This window comes from Rhinoderma darwinii, chromosome 6 (genome assembly GCF_050947455.1).
Source record: "Rhinoderma darwinii isolate aRhiDar2 chromosome 6, aRhiDar2.hap1, whole genome shotgun sequence".
NCBI classification, from domain to species: Eukaryota; Metazoa; Chordata; class Amphibia; order Anura; family Rhinodermatidae; genus Rhinoderma; species Rhinoderma darwinii.
In genome coordinates, this window is record NC_134692.1 from 145209135 (window position 1) to 145233668 (window position 24534).

Genomic DNA, 24534 nt, shown 5'->3' on the forward strand with positions numbered 1-24534 from the left:
TGACTGATATCAGCGGCTACTCTTATAACACTCCAGTACTATTATATCCTCCAGAGTCATTACATCATATATGTGACTGACATCAGCCGCTCCTCTTACATCACTCCAGTACTATTATATCCTCCAGAGACATTACATCATATGTGACTGATATCAGCCGCTCCTCTTATATCACTCCAGTACTATTATATCCTCCAGAGACATTACATCATATGTGACTGATATCAGCCGCTCCTCTTATATCACTCCAGTACTATTATATCCTCCAGAGACATTACATCATATATGTGACTGACATCAGCCGCTCCTCTTACATCACTCCAGTACTATTATATCCTCCAGAGACATTACATCATATGTGACTGATATCATCCGCTCCTCTTATAATGTTGCTGCATTATTATAATCTGCTGATTATAGGTTTAATGCTCCTTTTGCACAGTGTTTGCTGTAATGTCTATGATGAGGTAGTGGAGCAGCTTTACTCCACTCTGCTACATGACAATCCAGGCTTGCTGAGGATATTGTGTAACATTCAGGATTCGACCAGGAAATATAAATAGGTAACTTAACTTTCGCTTCTCGTCTGTGACATTATTACCCCCCCCCCCTCCCGGGTTCAGCCTCCTCAAGTTTTTTACATAAGAGTTTGTCTTCAGCTTTACTGCTCGTCTTGTGCTGTTTATGCAGATTCTTGAGCCTAAGGTAAGAAGAAGACTTCTAATTTATGTATATCTATTGTGTATTATTATCTGTGCTGTATCTGCATTGCCAAAGACTGACACAAAGTCTTCACCCGGCCATAGCGTACAAGTGGTGGGCAGCAGAAGACAGACAGGGAGTCACATAATGGCAGTAACTTCACTAGGAATTTGCATTAATAAAACAACTAAATGTTTACAATAAGTAAAATACAAAGTTAATCAATATCAGGTTGTAAGAGTAATTGAGAGTAAGGTTAATTAAGATTGTAGCTTTTTCTTTAGTTATCAAAATAACTGTATCAATTAAAGAATATTCATTGTATAAAAGTGTCTCATAAGTTGTGTGAAACAGGAGAATAATTCTAGTCACCACAGAAGACCACGCAGAAGAGGAAGCAAACGCAGCCGAAGATACTACAGATAAGAAAACATTGATGTTATTTATGCCATTGTTATATATGTCAGAAAATCTGGTGCTGAGATGGACAGAACAAAGATAATACCATGTGATAGTCTAGACATAGTGAAGTAGTTTACTTTAAGTTATGCCTCATTGACACGAGCGTGTGCGTTTTGCGCGCGCAAAAAACGCAGCGTTTTGCGTGCGCAAAAGGCACTTGACAGCTGCCTGTGTCATCCGTGTATGATGCGCGGCTGCGTGATTTTCGCGCAGCCGCCATCATAGAGATGAGGCTAGTCGACGTCAGTCACTGTCCATGGTGCTAAAAGAGTTAACTGATCGTCAGTAACTCTTTCAGCACCCTCGACAGTGCATTCCGATCACCATATCGAGTAACCTGTTTAAAAAAAAAGAGGTTCGTACTTACCGAGAACTTCCCGGCCGTTGCCTTGGTGACGCGTCCTTGGTGACGCGTCCTTGGTGACGCGCCTCTCTTGACATCTGACCCCACCTCCCTGGATGACGCGGCAGTCCATGTGACCGCTGCAGCCTGTGCTTGGCTTGTGATTGGCTGCAGCTGTCACTTGGACTGAATTGTCATCCCGGGAGGTCAGACTGGAGGAAGAAGCCGGGAGTTATCGGTAAGTCAGAATTTTTTTTTTTTTACACATTCACGTATATTCGAATCGGAAGCCACTGTCCAGGGTGCTGAACCAGTTTAACTCTTTCAGCACCCTGGACAGTGACTGTCTCCTACCGGGTTCGGTCAAAACGAGTTCGGCTGAACCCGGTAAAGTTCGGTTCGCTCATCTCTAAGACACTCGGATGTTTGTAAACAGAGGTGTTTACATTCAGTTTGACAGCTCTTGCGCGAATCACGCAGTGCTTCCGTGCGACCTTCGTGGTTTTCACGCACCCATTGACTTCAATGGGTGCGTGATGCGCGAAAAACGCACGATTATAGAACATGTCGTGAGTTTTACGCAACGCACTCGCGCCGCGCAAAATTCACGCATCGTCTGCACTGCCCCATAGAGTAATATAGGTGCGTACGACACGCGTGAAAAGCACGCGCGTCGCACGCGCGTATATTACGCTCGTGTAAATGAGGCCTAAAAGTGACGTATACTGTATATCCTACTGTTGTAATTATCTGATATTGGTTGATGGGTTTTAACTGAACGCAGGAGGTTATAAATAAACCTCAAACTCATGGTTTTGCAGGAAATCTGCATGATACACCAAACATTGTGTGTGTCTGGATTATTCTCCGGCCGTATATTGGAATATATATATATATATATATATACACTCGGTAATTGATCTACCTATGAGACCAACTCTGACAAGGTATAATAATAGATCAGCAATAACTGTGAGCGTCCAAGATAGCGGTCAGGCGTTCCCCCCGACTCCATTATAAACTTACACGCTCAGACAAGAGAGGGAAATAAGCTGCTGCCAGAATCTTCTGTCTCCTCCACACTCCTCTGTCCTCCCCTCCAGACACCTCTGTCCTCCCCTACAGACACCTGTCTCCTCCACACTCCTCTGTCCTCTCCTCCACACTCCTCTGTCCTCTCCTCCAGACACCTCTGTCCTCCCCTACAGACACCTGTCTCCTCCAGACACCTCTGTCCTCCCCTCCAGACACTTCTGTCCTCTCTTCCAGACTCCTCTGTCCTCCCCTACAGACACCTGTCTCCCCCACACTCCTCTGTCCTCTCCTCCAGACACCTGTCCCCTCCACACTCCTCTGTCCTCTCCTCCAGACACCTCTGTCCTCCCCTACAGACACCTGTCTCCTCCAGACACCTCTGTCCTCTCCTCCACACTCCTCTGTCCTCTCCTCCAGACACCTCTGTCCTCTCCTCCAGACACCTCTGTCCTCTCCTCCAGACACCTCTGTCCTCCCCTACAGACACCTGTCCCCTCCACACTCCTCTGTCCTCTCCTCCAGACACCTATGTCCTCCCCTACAGACACCTCTGTCCTCTCCTCCAGACACCTCTGTCCTCTCCTCCAGACACCTCTGTCCTCTCCTCCAGACACCTCTGTCCTCCCCTACAGACATCTCTGTCCTCTCCTCCAGACACCTGTCTCCTCCACACTGCTCTGTCCTCCCCTACAGACACCTGTCTCCTCCACACTCCTCTGTCCTCCTCTACAGACACCTGTCTCCTCCACACTCCTCTGTCCTCTCCTACAGACACCTCTGTCCTCTCCTCCACACTCCTCTGTCCTCTCCTCCAGACACCTCTGTCCTCTCCTACAGACACCTCTGTCCTCTCCTCCAGACACCTCTGTCCTCTCCTCCAGACACCTCTGTCCTCCCCTACAGACATCTCTGTCCTCTCCTCCAGACACCTGTCTCCTCCACACTGCTCTGTCCTCCCCTACAGACACCTGTCTCCTCCACACTCCTCTGTCCTCCCCTACAGACACCTGTCTCCTCCACACTGCTCTGTCCTCCCCTACAGACACCTGTCTCCTCCACACTCCTCTGTCCTCTCCTCCAGACACCTATGTCCTCCCCTACAGGCACCTCTGTCCTCTCCTCCAGACACCTCTGTCCTCTCCTCCAGACACCTCTGTCCTCTCCTACAGACACCTCTGTCCTCCCCTACACACTCCTCCACAACATAACTATTATTAACACTACCTTTTTGTGCAAGCATTAACAATTGGGTGTTATGTTTCCCCTTGTCAAAGGGCTGTGTCCCTACATACTGACAGTTTCACAATGTACAGGGAGACATCCTCCTGACAAGGGGAATGGTAACACCCATTTGTCTATCAGTCCTGGACTACAGAAATACTTTTTGTGAAATACAAGGATTTCGTATAATAAACATATCAGGAGAGGTACTAGATTCTCTATAAATCTAGAGACTCACAGGTGACGACTTCTCCGATTCTAGTTGTTTTTTCCTCTTTTCTTCTCCATCCAGTCCAGACTTCATGATGACTTCTCCCGGCCATGACCAGTTTTTGCAGAATTTGCCACTCAGATGTCTTCAGCTCCTCACTTTTCCAACATTTCCACAACTATAAACGAAGATAAAATTATCATGGTGCATGGTGCCACACACTGTGCCCCTAAATATAATAGCACCAAACACTGTGCCCCTGAATATAATTGTGTCAAACACTGTAAAGCACCACATACACAGTGCCCCCTGTACATAGTACCACACACAGCCCCTGCAGATAGCATCACACACCCCCTGTAGATAGCACCGCACACAGCCCCTATAAATAGTGCCACACAGCCCCCCTTGTATATAGTGGCACAAATCCCCCCTCCCTTGTATACAGTGCCACACAGCCCACCCTCCCTTGTATATAGTGCCATACAGCCCCCTCCTTTGTTTATAGTGCCACACAGCCCCCTCCCTTGTATATAGTGCTACACAGCCCCCTTCCCTTATTTATAGAGCCATACAGTCCCCTCTTGTATATAGTGCTACACAGCCCCCATGTATATTGCCACATAGCAGCCCCAAATAAAAATATTGCCACGTTCCCGTGACGGATAGAACGCAGCACATCCTCCGGGTGGGACGCTTGTGCAGATCAGTGTGATGCAGTGACTTCATCAAGCCAGCCTGCGCAGGGAGTCTTCCCAGCGCCTTATAGGCTGCAGGCCTAACGTGGCCTACAGCCTATAGTATTCATTTGTATCTGCATCCTCTGGACGAAGATACAAGTGAATGTGGATGTTGCTAGCACCGGAGCTCCCTCCGGTGAAAGCAATGCCACCGGGCATAAGGGGGCCCGTGCCGCCAGCCCATAAATGTTATGGGCTGGGCAGCCATAGGCCACCTGGGAGCTTTGGGCCCCGGGCGGCTGCCCGAACTGCCCTTATGAGGATCCGCCACTGCCTCCAGACTCCTCTGTCCTCTCCCCCACACGCCTCTGTACTCTCCTCCACCATACTCCTCTGTAGTCTCCTCCATCACACTCCTCTGTCTTCTCCTCCACACTCCTCTGTCCTCTCCTCCACACTCCTCTGTCCTCTTCTCCACACTCCTCTGTCCTCTCCTCCATACTCCTCTGTCTTCTCCTTCACCACACTCCTGTCTTCTCCTTCACACTCCTCTGTCCTCTCCCCCCATACTCCTCTGTCCTCTCCTCCACACTCTGTCCTCTCCTCCACACTCCTCTGTCCTCTCCCCCCATACTCCTCTGTCCTCTCCTCCACACTCTGTCCTCTCCTCCACACTCCTCTGTCCTCTCCCCCATACTCCTCTGTCCTCTCCCCCCATACTCCTCTGTTCTCTCCCCCCATACTCCTCTGTCCTCTCCTCCACACTCCTCTGTTCTCTCCCCCCATACTCCTCTGTCCCCTCCTCCAGATTCCTCTTGGCAGCAACTTACTTCCCGAGGGTAAAAAGGATCAAGCATGTTAAAATCCCAATATTTCTCCCCCCTGACATCTACTGTCTGTGAAAAGTGGGAGACCCTCATTCACTTTAGATTGTCGTCCGATTCTGCCATAATCCGTGGGTTTGGATGATATTTACCTAATGTGTTTGTGTTTCTTAAGTGTAGACTTCCACCATAGCCAAAAACCAAAGACCCTTTTACATGGGCCAAATATCGGGCAAACGAGCGTTCACAAAATGCTCATTCCCGATAATTGTCCAGTGTAAAAAGGGCAATGATCAGCCAATGAATAAGCAAACGCTCGTTCATCGGCTGAGCGTATAGTTTATCCTACAAGAAATAATATCGTTGTCGGCAGCACATCTTGGTGTGTAAACAGGAGACGTGCTTCCAACATGATAGAAATGTATGGGGAGGAGCGATCTGAGTAATGATCGCTTGACCACATACGTCAGGCCGTGTAAGAGGACCCTTAGGTTCCAAAGTAATGTTAACCCTTGTCCCAAAGAGCATAGTAACCTGAGGTCCAATACTTCTAGCTCCTTGGATAGTCGTATACCCAGCACCATTCTTATCTCCATGAAATGAAAGCACATTATCTCGGCGGAGTCCAGTGATACCTAATAAAGATGAGGGGTGCAGCAGAGGTTCGGTAGGTCTTCTTGTATAGAGACTACACAAGGAGGTGAAGATTCAGATCTATAGTTCCTAGAATTTCTAAGATAAGACATTAATGACTATTGGGATCAGTGTGTCAGCAGTCCATGTAATTCACCGTCTTGTACAGTTTTCTGGTCTGTTTTTTTTTCGTCTTAATCTTGAGTAGAGATGAGCAAACTTATGATAAGTTCGGTTCGGCTGGTTCGCCGAATTTCTTGAAAAAGTTTGATTCGGACCGAACCTGTAATTCAAGAAAGCCCATAAAATCGTGTATGGAGCTCCCGTAATGACGGGTGGCTACATGTGTGCACCCGGCATTACGGCAGCGTTGCTAGGCGACGTCAGTAAATAGTCACTGTCCAGGGTGCTGAAAGAGTTAACTGATCGGCAGTAACTCTTTCAGCACCCTGGACAGTGAATTCCGATCACAATATAGAGCAACCTGTAAAAAAAAAAAAAAGACGTTCGTACTTACTGAGAACTTCCTGCTTCTTCCTCCAGTCCGGCCTCCCGGCCGTTGCCTTGGTGACGCGTCCCTCTCGACATCCGGCCCGACATCCCTGGATCACGTTTCAGCCAATGTGACCGCTGCAGTCAATCACAGGCCAATCACATGCTGCAGCGGTCACATGGACTGTCGCGTCATCCAGGGATGTCGGGCTGGATGTCAAGAGAGGGACGCGTCACCATTACCTTGGTAACGCGTCCCTCTTTTGGCATCCAGCCCGACCTCCCTGGATGACGCGGCAGTCCTTGTGACCGCTGCAGCCTGGGATTGGCCTGTGATTGGCTGCAGCCTGTGATTGGCCTGTGATTGGCTGCAGCGGTCACTTGGACTGAATCGTCATCCCGGGAGGTTGGACTGGAGGAAGAAGCAGGGAGTTATCGGTAAGTAGGAACTTCTATTTTTTTTACACGTTGATGTATATTGTGATCGGAAGTCACTGTCCAGGGTGCTGAAACAGTTACTGCCGATCGCTTAACTCTTTCAGCACCCTGGACAATGACTATCTCCTGACGTCGCGTACCGGAAAACCAGTGACTCATAAGCCGGGTTCGGTCAAAACGTGTTCGGCCGAACCCGGTGAAGTTCGGATTCGCGGCGAACCGAACTTTTCAGGATGTTCGGACCGAAACCGGGTTCGGTTGTCCCGGTTCGCTCATCTCTAATCTTGAGATTGTACTTTTCTGCAGTTTATGGAGATATAGTTGTGCTGTGGGCTATGTTGTATAGAGATAAAAGTTTAAGTAAAATAATTTTCCGCTGGTTTATTGGAGGAATTTCCAGGACTTTGTATATCACTGATTAAATTTTCCCACAACTTTCCCTAATACTGTATATCATTGGTATATTTACATTTAGATTGTGAAATTCAGGCACAATGACGTCTACCAGAGGAGCATCGTGGACTATAAAAAATCTGAGGACGGAGCTAATAGAAATTTTGGAAGAAGACGTAGACGGTTTGCTGGATGAAATGGACTCTCTCCACCTCATCACCCTGGAGGAGTACATTGATGTCCAGTATGATGAAGACCCGAGAGTTAGGACTGAAAAGCTAATGGACCTTATACTTCTAAAAGGAGAATCAGCCTGTGAAAAGTTTCTAGATCATACAGAGAACATGGTTCTTAGATTTCCAGCATTAGCTAATTTGTCTCAGTTTTTCATGAAATGTGAGTAAACTATAGAGCTTCCATATTGTGAGACATATATTTGACTCTTTACCCCACTGGAAATACGGGCCAATAAAAAAATATCTCTTAGAGCATCCTCACAATGTCATACATGGTGAAGTGAAAGAGAAATATTATTAAATGTGAAATTATGTGACCATGAGTCCCTTGAGCCATTATATACCCATGTCCATGAGCCCTTATCTACCCATGACCCTTAAACCATTGCACACCCATGTCTATGAGACTTTATATACCCATGACCCTTAAAACATTATATACCCATGTCCAGGAGACTTTATATACCCTTGAAACTTGAGCCATTATATACCCCTGTCTATGAGCCCTTTACTACCCATGACCCTTCAGCCAATATATTCCCATGTGTATGAGCCCTTATCTACCCATGACTCTTAAACCATTATATACCCATGTCTAAGAGCCAGTATTTACCCATGACCCTTCAGCCATTATATACCCATGTCTAAGAGCCGTTCTTTACCCATGACCCTACAGCCATTATATACCCATGTCTATGAGCCCTTATCTACCCATGACCCTTAAACCATTATATACCCATGTCTATGAGCCCTTATCTACCCATGACCCTTAAACCATTATATACCCATGACCCTTGAGCCATTATATACCCATGTCTCGAGCCCTTATCTACCCATGACCCTTCAGTCGATGCTGTTTTCTTCAGCTCAAATTTGCTATTTATACCATAAATTTGTTGTTCTCATCCACATTTGCTGATGTCCACTCTCCAATGCTCAATCTGAACTGTTCTTTATATAGAAGTGATTACGGACTTCCTCACCCTCATACAATGTGTCGAGCTATTCTACTTACTTAGTTGCTTGGAGATTCTTGATTATTACACTATTTTATGGTTTGCATTCTCAGATTTGTGAACTTTCTTGTGAGTTTTGCAGTATAGGGGTAATATCCATAAACATGTAATGAGATCTCTCCCCTCCCCCGACACTGCACTTCTCTTATTTCCTTGTTCCTTCTCTTTATCCCTCAGACTTTGTTTACTCTAATCTAAAGGTTAATTTTGCGTTTTTCCTGTCACTTACCTCGCTTCTCCTCTTCGTGAACCTTTCTCCTCAGAGGGCTAAAAAACAATAGAGAGAGCCCCATATCCACCATAATAAAAATCTCAGTGGGTCACACCATCACGCACCCACTAAGTATAAATGAAGGGACAACCACTTGTTGCACTGCCTGTAGAGAGGGAGCACATTGCTTACAGTCTCACTGCTGTCTGAGAGCAGAAAGTAGACCAACCTGAGCTCAATTTCTTTCTCTCTAAACCCCATATTTATAGAATCAGCTTTGCAAATAGTCTTGAATACAGCTCCTATGTAGACCCATGTGTCTCCTCGGTTACAGACTACAAATAAACCTTGTGTAGTCTGATCCTGCATCATGTGTCACTCCTCTGCCTCTGGCCCCTCATCTACAAGTTATCAATGAACCAGGGCAGAGGGAGACGAGTAACTCATGATGCAGGATCAGACGACACAAGGTTTATTTGTAGTCTGTCACCTAGTTGAAATAAAGGGAAATGTGCAAGAAAATTATCTGAGGACAAAAATATATAATGAAACCATTAAAAAGTTAAAGAGGCTCTGTCACCAGATTTTGCAGCCCCTATCTGCTATTGCCTGTGATCGGCGCTGCAATGTAGATTACAGTAACGCTTTTATTTTTAAAAAACAAGCATTTTTGGCCAAGTTATGACCATTTTTATATTTATGCAAATGAGGCTTGCAAAAGTCCAAGTGGGTGTGTTTAAAATAAAAAAGTCCAAGTGGGTGTGTATTATGTGCGTACATCGGGGCGTGTTTACTACTTTTACTAGCTGGGCGTTGTGTATAGAAGTGTCATCCACTTCTCTTCAGAACGCCCAGCTTCTGCCAGATAACACTGTGACGTCACTCACAGGTCCTGCATCGTGTCAGACGAGCGAGGACACATCGGCACCAGAGGCTACAGATAATTCTGCAGCAGCATCAGCGTTAGCAGGTAAGTAGCTACATCGATTTACCTGCAAACGCCGTTGCTGCTGCAGAATCTGAAGCCTCTGGTGCCGATGTGTCCTCGCTCGTCTGACACGATGCAGGACCTGTGAGTGACGACACAGCGTGATCTGGCAGAAGCTGGGCGTTCTGAAGAGAAGTGGATGTTACTTCTATACACAACGCCCAGCTAGTAAAAGTAGTAAACACGCCCCGATGTACGCACATAATACACGCCCACTTGGACTTTTACTTTTAAACACACCCACTTGGACTTTTGCAAGCCTCATTTGCATAAATATAAAAATGGTCATAACTTGGCCAAAAATGCTTGTTTTTTAAAAATAAAAACGTTACTGTAATCTACATTGCAGCGCCGATCACAGGCAATAGCAGATAGGGGCTGCAAAATCTGGTGACAGAGCCTCTTTAAAGCATTTAATTCTCTGGAACGTTTTGAGTAGTTTTGTGTGTTGTTCATGAATATGTTTTTTCTCCATTGAAGATTACTGTATGGAAATTGTGCTGATGGGAATGTAGATTATAATGATGTACACGTGGGGTTTAAAGTTGTATTGTATATTCTTGTATATAGGGGGCAGTATTATAGTAGTGATATTCTTGTATATAGGAGCAGTGTTATAGTAATTATATTCTTGTATATAGGGGGCAGTATTATAGTAGTTATATTCTTGTATATAGGGGGCAGTATTATAGTAGTTATATTCTTGTATATAGGGGTCAGTATTATAGTAGTTATATTCTTGTATATAGGGAGCAGTATTATAGTAGTTATATTCTTGTATATAGGGAGCAGTATTATAGTAGTTATATTCTTGTATATAGGGGCAGTATTATAGTAGTTATATTCTTGTATATAGGGGCAGTATTATAGTAGTTATATTCTTGTATATAGGAGCAGTATTATAGTAGTTATACTCTTGTATATAGGGGCAGTATTATAGTCGTTATATTCTTGTATATAGGAGCAGTATTATAGTAGTTATATTCTTGTATATAGGGGCAGTATTATAGTAGTTATATTCTTGTATATAGGGAGCAGTATTATAGTAGTTATATTCTTGTATATAGGGGCAGTATTATAGTAGTTATATTCTTGTATATAGGGAGCAGTATTATAGTAGTTATATTCCTGTATATAGGAGCAGTATTATAGTAGTTATATTCTTGTATATAGGAGCAGTATTATAGTAGTTATATTCTTGTATATAGGGAGCAGTATTATAGTAGTTATATTCTTGTATATAGGGGTAGTATTATAGCAGTTATATTCTTCTATATAGGAGCAGTATTATAGTAGTTATATTCTTGTATATAGGGGTCAGTATTATAGTAGTTATATTCTTGTATATAGTAGGCAGTATTATAGTAGTTATATTCTTGTATATAGGGGCAGTATTATAGTAGTTATATTCCTGTATATAGGAGCAGTATTATAGTAGTTATATTCTTGTATATAGGAGCAGTATTATAGTAGTTATATTCTTGTATATAGGGAGCAGTATTATAGTAGTTATATTCTTGTATATAGTGGTAGTATTATAGCAGTTATATTCTTGTATATAGGAGCAGTATTATAGTAGTTATATTCTTGTATATAGGGAGCAGTATTATAGTAGTTATATTCTTGTATATAGGGGGCAGTATTATAGTAGTTATATTCTTGTATATAGGGGCAGTATTATAGTAGTTATATTCTTGTATATAGGAGCAGTATTATAGTAGTTATATTCTTGTATATAGGGGCAGTATTATAGTAGTTATATTCTTGTATATAGGGGCAGTATTATAGTAGATATATTCTTGTATATAGGAGCAGTATTATAGTAGTTATATTCTTGTATATAGGGGCAGTATTATAGTAGTTATATTCTTGTATATAGGGGCAGTATTATAGTAGTTATATTCTTGTATATAGGAGCAGTATTATAGTAGTTATATTCTTGTATATAGGAGCAGTATTATAGTAGTTATATTCTTGTATATAGAGGCAGTATTATAGTAGTTATATTCTTGTATGTAGGAGGCAGTATTATAGTAGTTGTATTCTTGTATATAGGGGCAGTATTATAGTAGTTATATTCTTGTATATAGGAGCAGTATTATAGTAGTTATATTCTTGTATATAGGGGCAGTATTATAGTAGTTATATTCTTGTATATAGGGGCAGTATTATAGTAGTTATATTCTTGTATATAGGGGGCAGTATTATAGTAGTTATATTCTTGTATATAGGGGCAGTATTATAGTAGTTATATTCTTGTATATAGGGGCAGTATTATAGTAGTTATATTCTTGTATATAGGGAGCAGTATTATAGTAGTTATATTCTTGTATATAGGGGCAGTATTATAGTAGTTATATTCCTGTATATAGGAGCAGTATTATAGTAGTTATATTCTTGTATATAGGAGCAGTATTATAGTAGTTATATTCTTGTATATAGGGAGCAGTATTATAGTAGTTATATTCTTGTATATAGGGGTAGTATTATAGCAGTTATATTCCTCTATATAGGAGCAGTATTATAGTAGTTATATTCTTGTATATAGGGGTCAGTATTATAGTAGTTATATTCTTGTATATAGTAGGCAGTATTATAGTAGTTATATTCTTGTATATAGCGGCAGTATTATAGTAGTTATATTCTTGTATATAGGAGCAGTATTATAGTAGTTATATTCTTGTATATAGGGGCAGTATTATAGTAGTTATATTCTTGTATATAGGAGCAGTATTATAGTAGTTATATTCTTGTATATAGGGAGCAGTATTATAGTAGTTATATTCTTGTATATAGGGGGCAGTATTATAGTAGTTATATTCTTGTATATAGGGGCAGTATTATAGTAGTTATATTCTTGTACATAGGAGCAGTATTATAGTAGTTATATTCTTGTATATAGGGGCAGTATTATAGTAGTTATATTCTTGTATATAGGGGCAGTATTATAGTAGTTATATTCTTGTATATAGGAGCAGTATTATAGTAGTTATATTCTTGTATATAGGGGCAGTATTATAGTAGTTATATTCTTGTATATAGGGGCAGTATTATAGTAGTTATATTCTTGTATATAGGAGCAGTATTATAGTAGTTATATTCTTGTATATAGGAGCAGTATTATAGTAGTTATATTCTTGTATATAGGAGCAGTAATATAGTAGTTATATTCTTGTATATAGGAGCAGTATTATAGTAGTTATATTCTTGTATATAGGAGGCAGTATTATAGTAGTTATATTCTTGTATATAGGGGGCAGTATTATAGTAGTTATATTCTTGTATATAGTGGGCAGTATATAGTAGTTATATTCTTGTATATAGGAGCAGTATTATAGTAGTTATATTCTTGTATGTAGGAGGCAGTATTATAGTAGTTGTATTCTTGTATATAGGGGCAGTATTATAGTAGGTATATTCTTGTATGTAGGAGGCAGTATTATAGTAGTTGTATTCTTGTATATAGGGGCAGTATTATAGTAGGTATATTCTTGTATATAGGGGTCAGTATTATAGTAGTTATATTCTTGTATATAGGGGCAGTATTATAGTAGTTATATTCTTGTATATAGGGGGCAGTATTATAGTAGTTATATTCTTGTATATAGGGGGCAGTATTATAGTAGTTATATTCTTATATATATATGGGGTGAGTATTATAGTAGTTATATTCTTGTATATAGGGACAGTATTATAGTAGTTATATTCTTGTATATAGGGGCAGTATTATAGTAGTTATATTCTTGTATATAGGGGCAGTATTATAGTAGTTATATTCTTGTATATAGGGGGCAGTATTATAGTAGTTATATTCTTGTATATAGGAGCAGTATTATAGTAGTTATATTCTTGTATATAGGGGCAGTATTATAGTAGTTATATTCTTGTATATAGGGGCAGTATTATAGTAGTTATATTCTTGTATATAGGGGCAGTATTATAGTAGTTATATTCTTGTATATAGGGGTAGTATTATAGTAGTTATATTCTTGTATATAGGGGACAGTATTATAGTAGATATATTCTTGCATATAGGAGCAGTATTATAGTAGTTATATTCTTGTATATAGGGGGCAGTATTATAGTAGTTATATTCTTATATATATATATGGGGTGAGTATTATAGTAGTTATATTCTTGTATATAGGGACAGTATTATAGTAGTTATATTCTTGTATATAGGGGCAGTATTATAGTAGTTATATTCTTGTATATAGGGGCAGTATTATAGTAGTTATATTCTTGTATATAGGGGGCAGTATTATAGTAGCTATATTCTTGTATATAGGGGGCAGTATTATAGTAATTATATTCTTGTATATAGGGGCAGTATTATAGTAGTTATATTCTTGTATATAGGGGGCAGTATTATAGTAGTTATATTCTTGTATATAGGGGGCAGTATTATAGTAGTTATATTCTTGTATATAGGGGCAGTATTATAGTAGTTATATTCTTGTATATAGGGGCAGTATTATAGTAGTTATATTCTTGTATATAGGCGCAGTATTATAGTAGTTATATTCTTGTATATAGGAGCAGTATTATAGTAGTTATATTCTTGTATATAGGGAGCAGTATTATAGTAGTTATATTCTTGTATATAGGGGCAGTATTATAGTAGTTATATTCTTGTATATAGGGGCAGTATTATAGTAGTTATATTCTTGTATATAGGGGGCAGTATTATAGTAGTTATATTCTTGTATATAGGAGCAGTATTGTAGTAGTTATATTCTTGTATATAGGGAGCAGTATTATAGTAGTTATATTCTTGTATATAGGGGCAGTATTATAGTAGTTATATTCTTGTATATAGGGGCAGTATTATAGTAGTTATATTCTTGTATATAGGGGCAGTATTATAGTAGTTATATTCTTGTATATAGGGGGCAGTATTATAGTAGTTATATTCTTGTATATAGGAGCAGTATTATAGTAGTTATATTCTTGTATATAGGGGGCAGTATTATAGTAGTTATATTCTTGTATATAGGGGGCAGTATTATAGTAGTTATATTCTTGTATATAGGAGCAGTATTGTAGTAGTTATATTCTTGTATATAGGGAGCAGTATTATAGTAGTTATATTCTTGTATATAGGGGCAGTATTATAGTAGTTATATTCTTGTATATAGGGGGCAGTATTATAGTAGTTATATTCTTGTATATAGGGGGTAGTATTATAGTAGTTATATTCTTGTATATAGGGGGCAGTATTATAGTAGTTATATTCTTGTATATAGGAGCAGTATTGTAGTAGTTATATTCTTGTATATAGGGAGCAGTATTATAGTAGTTATATTCTTGTGTATAGGGGCAGTATTATAGTAGTTATATTCTTGTATATAGGGGGCAGTATTATAGTAGTTATATTCTTGTATATAGGGACAGTATTATAGTAGTTATATTCTTATATATAGGGGGCAGTATTATAGTAGTTATATTCTTGTATATAGGAGCAGTATTATAGTAGTTATATTCTTATATATAGGGGGCAGTATTATAGTAGTTATATTCTTGTATATAGGAGCAGTATTATAGTAGTTATATTCTTGTATATAGGGGGCAGTATTATAGTAGTTATATTCTTGTATATAGGGACAGTATTATAGTAGTTATATTCTTATATATAGGGGGCAGTATTATAGTAGTTATATTCTTGTATATAGGAGCAGTATTATAGTAGTTATATTCTTGTATATAGGGGGCAGTATTATAGTTGTTATATTCTTGTACATATGGTGCAATTTTTGGCATATGAATTTAGAAAATGTTATGTTATTTTTTTAGCATGGCTGGAAGTTTTTTTCATTTACCAATTAATTTATTTTACATACTTGTCTTATATGGTAATGTTTCTGATATAATATTAACTGTCTATTTTCTTTTCCACAGACAAACCAAACATATTTCAGGAACTTGTAGAACAGCTGAATGTGAAAACACACTTGACTACAAAGTTGACTCTGAGAGATGTTCTTAGTATTGGACCAGAGAACATGAACAGTGTTCAGCCACAACATTTTGAGGATATCATGTGGCATTTCTTGAGAAATGTCATGGCTTTAAGTAGAACAGCTCGGAATATTGTCCTGCAAAAAGATCATTCTACTCAGAAACAAAATAATGAAGATGATGAAGAAGATGATGATGACTATGAAGATTTGTTTGATGGCCCTGTTGAAAAACGTCAGTCATCTACAATCAACCCACTGGATGTCCTTTGTGTTCTCCTTCAATGTTCAGACAGCTTTCTCCAGCAAGAAATTGTAACTAAAATGTCATTGTGCCAGTTTGCAGTTCCTCTCCTTCTTCCCTCTGTTGATGGCAAAGGCTGCACAGTTATGCTGTGGGCAATGAGAGATATTGTCAAGAAGTGGAGACCTGAGTCACTCGCAGACAGTAAAGGGTTCAGAGAAGACAATGTGGTGAATATTGAAATGCCGATCTTCTCTTTCGTCAGGCTGGGGCCAAATAAATTATCTAAATCTAAAATATTGAACCAGGTTCTCAACCCACCTCAACAACATCATGACTTCTTCATACATGACAACATGGAAGGAGGGAACATTGAGAGGAAGATATCGGATGGGCTGGTGGAAATGTCCTGGTACTTTCCTTCTGGAAGTTCTGATGTTTTCCCGGAGCCTATTGCTGTGGCCAACCTACGTGGAGACCTGGAGTCCAACTGGGAACAGTTCACATTTCTCACCCGAATCTCATCAGCCACTTTTATATTTATAGAGAGCATGTGTGAGAGGCAACTCAGATTATTATCATCCTGCAGCCGATCGGACACCAAGTTTTATTTCATTGTTACTCCGGGTAAAGACAAGGCTGCTGACCCAAACACAAGAAAACACCTGAAAAACCTAATGACAGAGTTACAAGCTAGTAAAAAACACATTATAACGAAGGGGAGCAATGCCAACGATGTTGAATTTGTGAAACGAATCCAGATGACCATGAAAAGTTTTCTGGGTGCAGACCCCCTGATTCCCTCTCTAGAAAGTCTGAAGAACCACAGATATGAGCTTCACATTGATGTCGATGAGAATTTTCCAGAATGTCAGAAAGCGAGAGCGTATGCGTGTAACATCACTTCAGTCATCAAAGATGTGGAAGAATATAAAAGCGAGACACTGAAACTTCAGGGGGAACTTTGGAAACAATTGTCTAAAGTGGAAAAAGAACTTTGTAGAATGACGAGACAAGGGGGGAAAGACGCAGAAACGTATCAGTCTGAATTAAAGCAGCAACGGATCTCACTGCACAGGGAGCAGAACCAGCACGACTTACCAAACGGCATAATGTTATTTATCAATGCGATCACCCATTTATCGCAGATAGAGAAACGCTATTTTTTAAAATGGATGAAATTTGAACTTGATTTAACTGCTAGAAAAAATCTATCTAGACTACAAATGGAATACAAGAAAAAATCCACATCCGATAATGCAGAAGAGCTAAAAAAGATAGACCAGAAAATATCTGATAGTTCCTTAGGGATAGAACATTTCCTGCGTGAGTTGGGGCAGTTTTATGAGGCTGAATGTTCCATGATAAAAGAAGAAATAATTCCGGAACACAGGAGACAGTTTGGTGGTCTTCCAGGAATAGCTGCAGACTTACTTTTAGATGGCTTCCCATTAGAGTTAATAGATGGAGATGCTTCTAACATCCCCATGAAGTGGATAACCGATGTTCTGGATGAGCTAAATCATAAACTTGGTGCAAAATGTAATATGAGAGTGATCACAGTGCTGGGGGTGCAGAGTACAGGGAAGTCCACCCTTCTGAACACCATGTTTGGTCTGCAGTTCCCTGTGGCCAGTGGACGATGCACGCGAGGAGCCTTCATGACTCTGATTAAAGTGAAGGAGAACTTCGAGGCAGAACTAGGTTGTAAATTTTTTCTAGTGATTGACACTGAAGGGTTGAAGGCTCCGGAATTGGCTTCTCTTGATGACAGTTATGAACATGACAATGAGTTGGCCACACTGGTAATTGGGTTGAGTGACATCACCATAGTCAACATGGCCATGGAAAATACAACAGAAATGAAAGATATTTTGCAGATAGTGGTCCATGCTTTTCTAAGGATGAAAGAAGTTGGGAAGAAACCCAACTGTCAGTTTGTCCATCAGAATGTGAGTGATGTGTCCGCCCATGAGAACAACATGAGAGACAGGAAGAAACTTCTGGAGCAGTTAGATGAGATGACAAAAGTGGCTGCAAAAATGGAAAAGAGAAGGGGAATCACAAAGTTCACTGAAATGATGGACTATGATGTGGAGAAACACAGCTGGTACATTCCTGGGCTGTGGCAGGGAGTTCCACCAATGGCTCCAGTAAATTTTGGTTACAGTGAAAAGGTCTGTAATCTTAAACAGTTTCTGCTTGACTTCATGAAATCCCAAAAAGGACCTTCCAACATCACTGGATTTATTTCCTGGATAGAACGTTTGTGGAAAGCTGTGAAACATGAGAAATTCATCTTTAGTTTCATAAACAGTCTGGTGGCGGATGCTTATATTAATCTGTCTGTGAATTTCTCTCAATGGGAATGGGAATTCCACAAAAAAGTCTACAACTGGATTATTAGCTCAGAAAACAAAATAAAAAATCAGACAGCTGAGACCCTGGATAGATACACGCTGTCACAGTACAAAGGCGATCTTCAAGAGCTGCTGCTTGTAGAGGAAAATTACATGTTGGAACGGCTGGAAAAGTATTTTGAAAATAAGTCAGAAAATATTCATCTTGTAGAACGATATCGAGAAGATTTCAAAAAGAGTGTGAGATTCTTAAAAAATGAACTTGAAAGAAATGCCCTCAACAAATGCAACGAGGCGATTTCTATCCAAAAAGGAAAGTTTGAGATTCAGAGAATCCAGAATAAGTATCAGCAGCTCATAGAGGAAAAGATCTCTAAACTCCTGGACAACGGTAGAAAGAAGAACCTGGAACTGAGTGATCAAGAAGTAAAACAGGAATTTGAAACCATGTGGGTGGAGACGCTATCGCAAGTACAGATAGAGACATTGCAAGGGAGAAACGTCAGTCACTCAATGCTACAGCAGATAAAGAATGACCTAAGGAACAGAGGACCTGTCATAAGTCAAACGTTAGTCCACATAAATAGTTTCGAAACTTATGGAAATCAAGCCTTTTCCATGAATAAAACGTACATGGATCGTTCTATATGTTCACAATTTGTAAACATATTGGGTTTCAGAAATGAGCTCTATGACAAGGTAGGAGATCTTGCCTCCTTACTGATAGATATGTGTGATAACTATGTCACAGAGAAGATAAGTAGTGAAGAAGATTACGATGATGCCTACTGCCAGGAACTACTGTACATGATCAATACAAAACTTCAGAGCACGACCAAAAAGCTTCACTACTCACCAGAGTTTGAGTTGGACATCAAGATTTTCATCTTCACGAAAGCATCACGAAGGTTTCAGAAGATGCACGAGACCTTTATTCGAAAAAACGACCCTAAAGCATGTTTAGAAAACCTAAAACCTCAGTATTTGGCGACATTTGTCAGTATACTTAGAGAGAAGGATGAATGTTGGAGTAGAGCCAGACAGTTTTGTGAGAGATGTCTAAAGCCAGCCATCACGGAGTACTTCTTCAAAAATCTGGGAGAAACGATGGTGGATGATGTCTTAAATGGTGTCGATAACATGACATTCAGCAGCAGAAGCTTTTTTCAGTGTAACCTATTAACAAGTTTACTGGAAGAAATGTCATTCGAGAAATATGTAGAAAACATCCAATCATATGAGGCCTTCTCGAAAACCTGGATATTGAATTATATCACCGAAAAATATCAATTCACCGAAACGTTAGAAAAATTGTACGAAAATATTCTTTCTTCTATTTGCGTAAAAATTCTGAATGTTCTTCAAGATAAAACTTGTCTTCAAAGTAAAAATGTTGCATTATTTTTGAAAAAGGTTTGTAAGAAGATGAATAGAGAATTAGTGATTTCACAAACTGAAGTCAAAGTCATCACCTTCCATAACACAGAGAAGGTGGAGCAGTTTTCCTCTAAGATTCAGAGTTTACTCACAGATTTAAAACATCAGGTCCTATCAGAACTGAGGTCCATGAGTCTCAGCTCCGTACTTTCCAGGGTCACTATGAAACCACAAGAAGAGTTGTTCAGGAAGGTGATTGGATGTGGACATCAGTGTCCGTTCTGTAAAGTCCCCTGTGAGGCCGGAGGTGCGGACCATAAGGAACACTTTGCGTCTATTCACAGACCTCAAGGTTTAGGACGATACAAATGGGAAAAAAGAGACGTTTTAGTGACGGACATTTGTACCACTGCCGTTGTGTCTGAGACTTGTTTTAAGAATTCAGACACAGATGGTAAATTTCATCCATTCAAAGAGTATCGCACCTACTACCCAGACTGGGCCATCCAGCCCGACCCCAGCATCGAATCCTCCGATTACTGGAAATTCATTTTTGCCCAGTTTAATGAAAAATTTGCTGAAGAATATAAAGCCAAACCAGCTGAACTGCCCGATGACTGGCACCAAATCATGGAATTTCAGGCTCTCGAGAGTCTACAGAAGGTTTTCAATGTGTATTGATTTGATATGTTGATGGAATCTTGGGTTTTGATCATTTCGGTAATAATTTTTACCATCGTCATTATGTAATTTATTTAATCTAAAAATCCACCAATGAAAATCTCTTTAACTTCACATAATACAATATATATATATTTCTATACTACAGCATTATACTATATATCTGATATCTACTATACCTGTTACAATTTATAATGATAATAATCTGTAATTAATTTATACCTGGATTATAATATGCTCAATAATAAAATCTTTTTTCTCCAGAATTAAAAAATTTTGGGAAATGTTTTATTGACAAACTCAGGGCACAAAACACGTAAATAAGTAGACATTAGTCTCAAAATTCACAAATTATAATTCTGTACACAGACTACCAATTTGGTCCTTCACCTGTAAACAGCGTTGAATAAAGAAAAAGGATATATACCCCATAATAGGATTTTAGAATTTGTAAAAATTGTTTGAATTTATAAACGGGCAAAAACCTATCAAAGAAGGAAGGACTTTGTCACAATGTCTCCTCTAACATTGGTTTCTGTGCCTTCCCATGTTATCCGCGGGCAACCTGGACCTCCCTAGAGCCCACGGCTCCTGGAGATCATTTATCACTTGTTCTCATTTACTGACATATTGGAGTGTTATCATCCCTGTATCTTTTATCTTATCTGTATCGAAATGATAGAAGAAAACAAATAAGCACCAAACCACCCATCTCTCTTCAAGCCCGCTAAGCTTCCTTACCCGTATCCCTTTCTGCAGTTTGCTGCAATCATACCTCACATGATACCGTTTTCAGCTACCTGACTTATTACATTGTTTAAAAAATATATTATATATATCTAATATATATATTTTTTTATTTTTGTTGGCATTTATGTGAATTTCAATATAACAAAATCTTAAAATATTACTGTTTTTACCCTGGACCCATGATCGGTCACAGTAGGCTAAAGGCCCTTTTACACCGGCCGAAAAGCGGCTGGTGCAGCGAGCGCCAAACAACGAGACATCATTGATCGGCGCTCGTTTGCTCCTGTCACACGGAGCTCTGGATGGGGACAAGCGTTTGTTACTCCCCATAAATTATCACCATGTCGGCAGCGCGTCTCCTGTTTACACACCAAGAGACCTGCCGACAACCAGAATATTTCACTTTTTTAAAATTATACTACCGGCAGATGATCCGGCGTTTGCTCGTTCATCTGCTGATCGTTCCCCTGTTTACACAGAGCAGTTATCGGCGACGAGCGTTATATGAACCCGTGTCTGCCTGATAATCATCCAATGTAAAACCCCCTTAACCCCTTCACGCACCAGCATTCACCGGTATGTCCTGGTGCAGGGGGAAAAGTATAGAGCGCGCTCCATATGCTGCGGATGTCGGCTGTGGTTTACAGCCGACACCCAAGACTAACAGCCAGGAGCAGCGATCGTGTTGTTCCTGGCTGTTTAACCCCTCAAATACTGCGGTCAATCGAGATCGCAGCATATGAGGCGTTGAAAAGAGGGGGGCGGCCCCCTCAGACATCTCATTGCCCCCCCGAAATTAGATCGGGGGGTGACAATGGTTGTTATGGCAGCCCAGGGGCCTAATGAAGGCCCCAAGGGCTGCCTTCCCTCTGCCTCTATTAAGCCCTGCCTGTGGCCTGCGGCCTGTGGCAGGGCTTAACTTTTTTCACTTTATCGCAGTGGATTCGGTATCAAAATAAACCCTAGGCCGTCCGGCCTCTAATGAAACAAATCGCTTCCCGCGCTATCAGGGTGAAAGGCCTTCTGCCCAGCACCTCACAACACACATGTGCTCACCAGAACCTCTGACTCCGACAGGCTGGCAATGCCGTCTACCTCAGACTGGGGGCGCTGTGTGAATAGATCACACTTGTCTTAAAGAGCCGTCTCAGGTGTCGCCTCATTAGGCTCAGACCGCCCAAGACACAGACTGTCCTGAAGACGAAGTGGAACTTTCCTTTTCCACTCCAGCAACCCAAACCTTTTCTTATTACACCCTGGGCCCAAATCCTGTCTCTTAGTAGCCACACTGCTTCATTAGTATTCCAGTATATCATACCAGCGATCTAACGATCGGTGGTTCAAGTCCCCTAGTGGGACTAATAAAATGTGTAAAAAGAAGCAAAATAAAGTTTTTATTAGTGAAAAAAATATAAAAAAATTAAAACTTCAAAAAACCCCCCTTTTCCAATTTTTCCTCTAAAGTAATGTAAAAAATAAAAAAAGTTAACAAAATTGGTATTGCTGCGTCCGTAAAAGTCTGAACTATTACAATATACCGTTATTTAATGCGCACGGTGAACGGCGTAAAAAATTGACAATATGCCGTTATTTAACGCGCACGGTGAACGGCGTAAAAAATGGACAATATGCCGTTATTTAACGCGCACGGTGAACGCCATAAAAAATGTACAATATACCGTTATTTAATGCGCACGGTGAACGCCATAAAAAATGTACAATATACCGTTATTTAACGCGCACGGTGAACGGCGTAAAAAATTGACAATATACCGTTATTTAACGCGCACGGTGAACGCCATAAAAAAAGTACAATATACCGTTATTTAACGCGCACGGTGAACGGCGTAAAAAATTGACAATATACCGTTATTTAACGCGCACGGTGAACGCCATAAAAAAAGTACAATATACCGTTATTTAACGCGCACGGTGAACGGCGTAAAAAATTGACAATATACCGTTATTTAACGCGCACGGTGAACGCCATAAAAAAAGTACAATATACCGTTATTTAATGCGCACGGTGAACGCCGTAAAAAATGTACAATATACCGTTATTTAATGCGCACGGTGAACGCCGTAAAAAATGTACAATATACCGTTATTTAATGCGCACGGTGAACGGCGTAAAAAATGTACAGTATACGGTTATTTAACGCGCACGGTGAACGGCGTAAAAAATTGACAATATACAGTTATTTAACGCGCATGGTGAACGCCGTAAAAAATGTACAATATACCGTTATTTAACGCGCGCGGTGAACGCCGTAAAAAAAGTACAATATACCGTTATTTAACGCGCGCGGTGAACGCCATAAAAAATTTACAATATACCGTTATTTAACGCGCGCGGTGAACACCGTAAAAAATTTACAATATACCGTTATTTAATGCGCACGGTGAACGCCATAAAAAATTTACAATATACCGTTATTTAACGCGCGCGGTGAACGCCGTAAAAAATGTACAATATACCGTTATTTAACGCGCGCGGTGAACGCCATAAAAAATTTACAATATACCGTTATTTAATGCGCACGGTGAACGCCATAAAAAATGTACAATATACCGTTATTTAACGCGCGCGGTGAACGCCGTAAAAAATGTACAATATACCGTTATTTAATGCGCACGGTGAACGCCATAAAAAATGTACAATATACCGTTATTTAACGCGCACGGTGAACGGCGTAAAAAATTGACAATATACCGTTATTTAACGCGCACTGTGAACGCCATAAAAAAAGTACAATATACCGTTATTTAACGCGCACGGTGAACGGCGTAAAAAATTGACAATATACCGTTATTTAACGCGCACGGTGAACGCCATAAAAAAAGTACAATATACCGTTATTTAACGCGCACGGTGAACGGCGTAAAAAATTGACAATATACCGTTATTTAACGCGCGCGGTGAACACCGTAAAAAATTTACAATATACCGTTATTTAATGCGCATGGTGAACGCCGTAAAAAATGTACAATATACCATTATTTAACGCGCACGGTGAACGCCGTAAAAAATGTAAGCTGCCAAAATCGCAGTTTTTTGGTCACCTTAGCTCCTAAAAAAATGTAATAAGAAGTGATTAAAAAGTCATACGTACCAACAAATTATACCAATAAAAACTACAGCTCGTCCCGCAAAACATAAGCCCTCACGCCGCTCACGGAAAAATTAAAAACTTATGGCTCTCAGAATGCGGTGAAACAAACCTATTTTATTTTAACAAAAAGTTGTTTTTTTAAAGTAGTAAAATATAAAAAAAATCTA

General features: G+C 40.1%; 1 protein-coding gene across 1 annotated transcript; it reads left to right on the forward strand.

The window, feature by feature from the left end:
• Positions 1-621: 621 nt before the first annotated feature.
• On the forward strand, positions 622-20681 carry LOC142656066 (up-regulator of cell proliferation-like). The gene is made up of 3 exons (XM_075830928.1): positions 622-705; positions 7517-7830; positions 15784-20681. The coding sequence occupies exons 2-3, from the start codon at positions 7536-7538 to the stop codon at positions 20502-20504; spliced, it is 5016 nt and encodes a 1671-aa protein (XP_075687043.1). The 5' UTR covers positions 622-705; positions 7517-7535; the 3' UTR covers positions 20505-20681.
• Positions 20682-24534: the final 3853 nt, after the last annotated feature.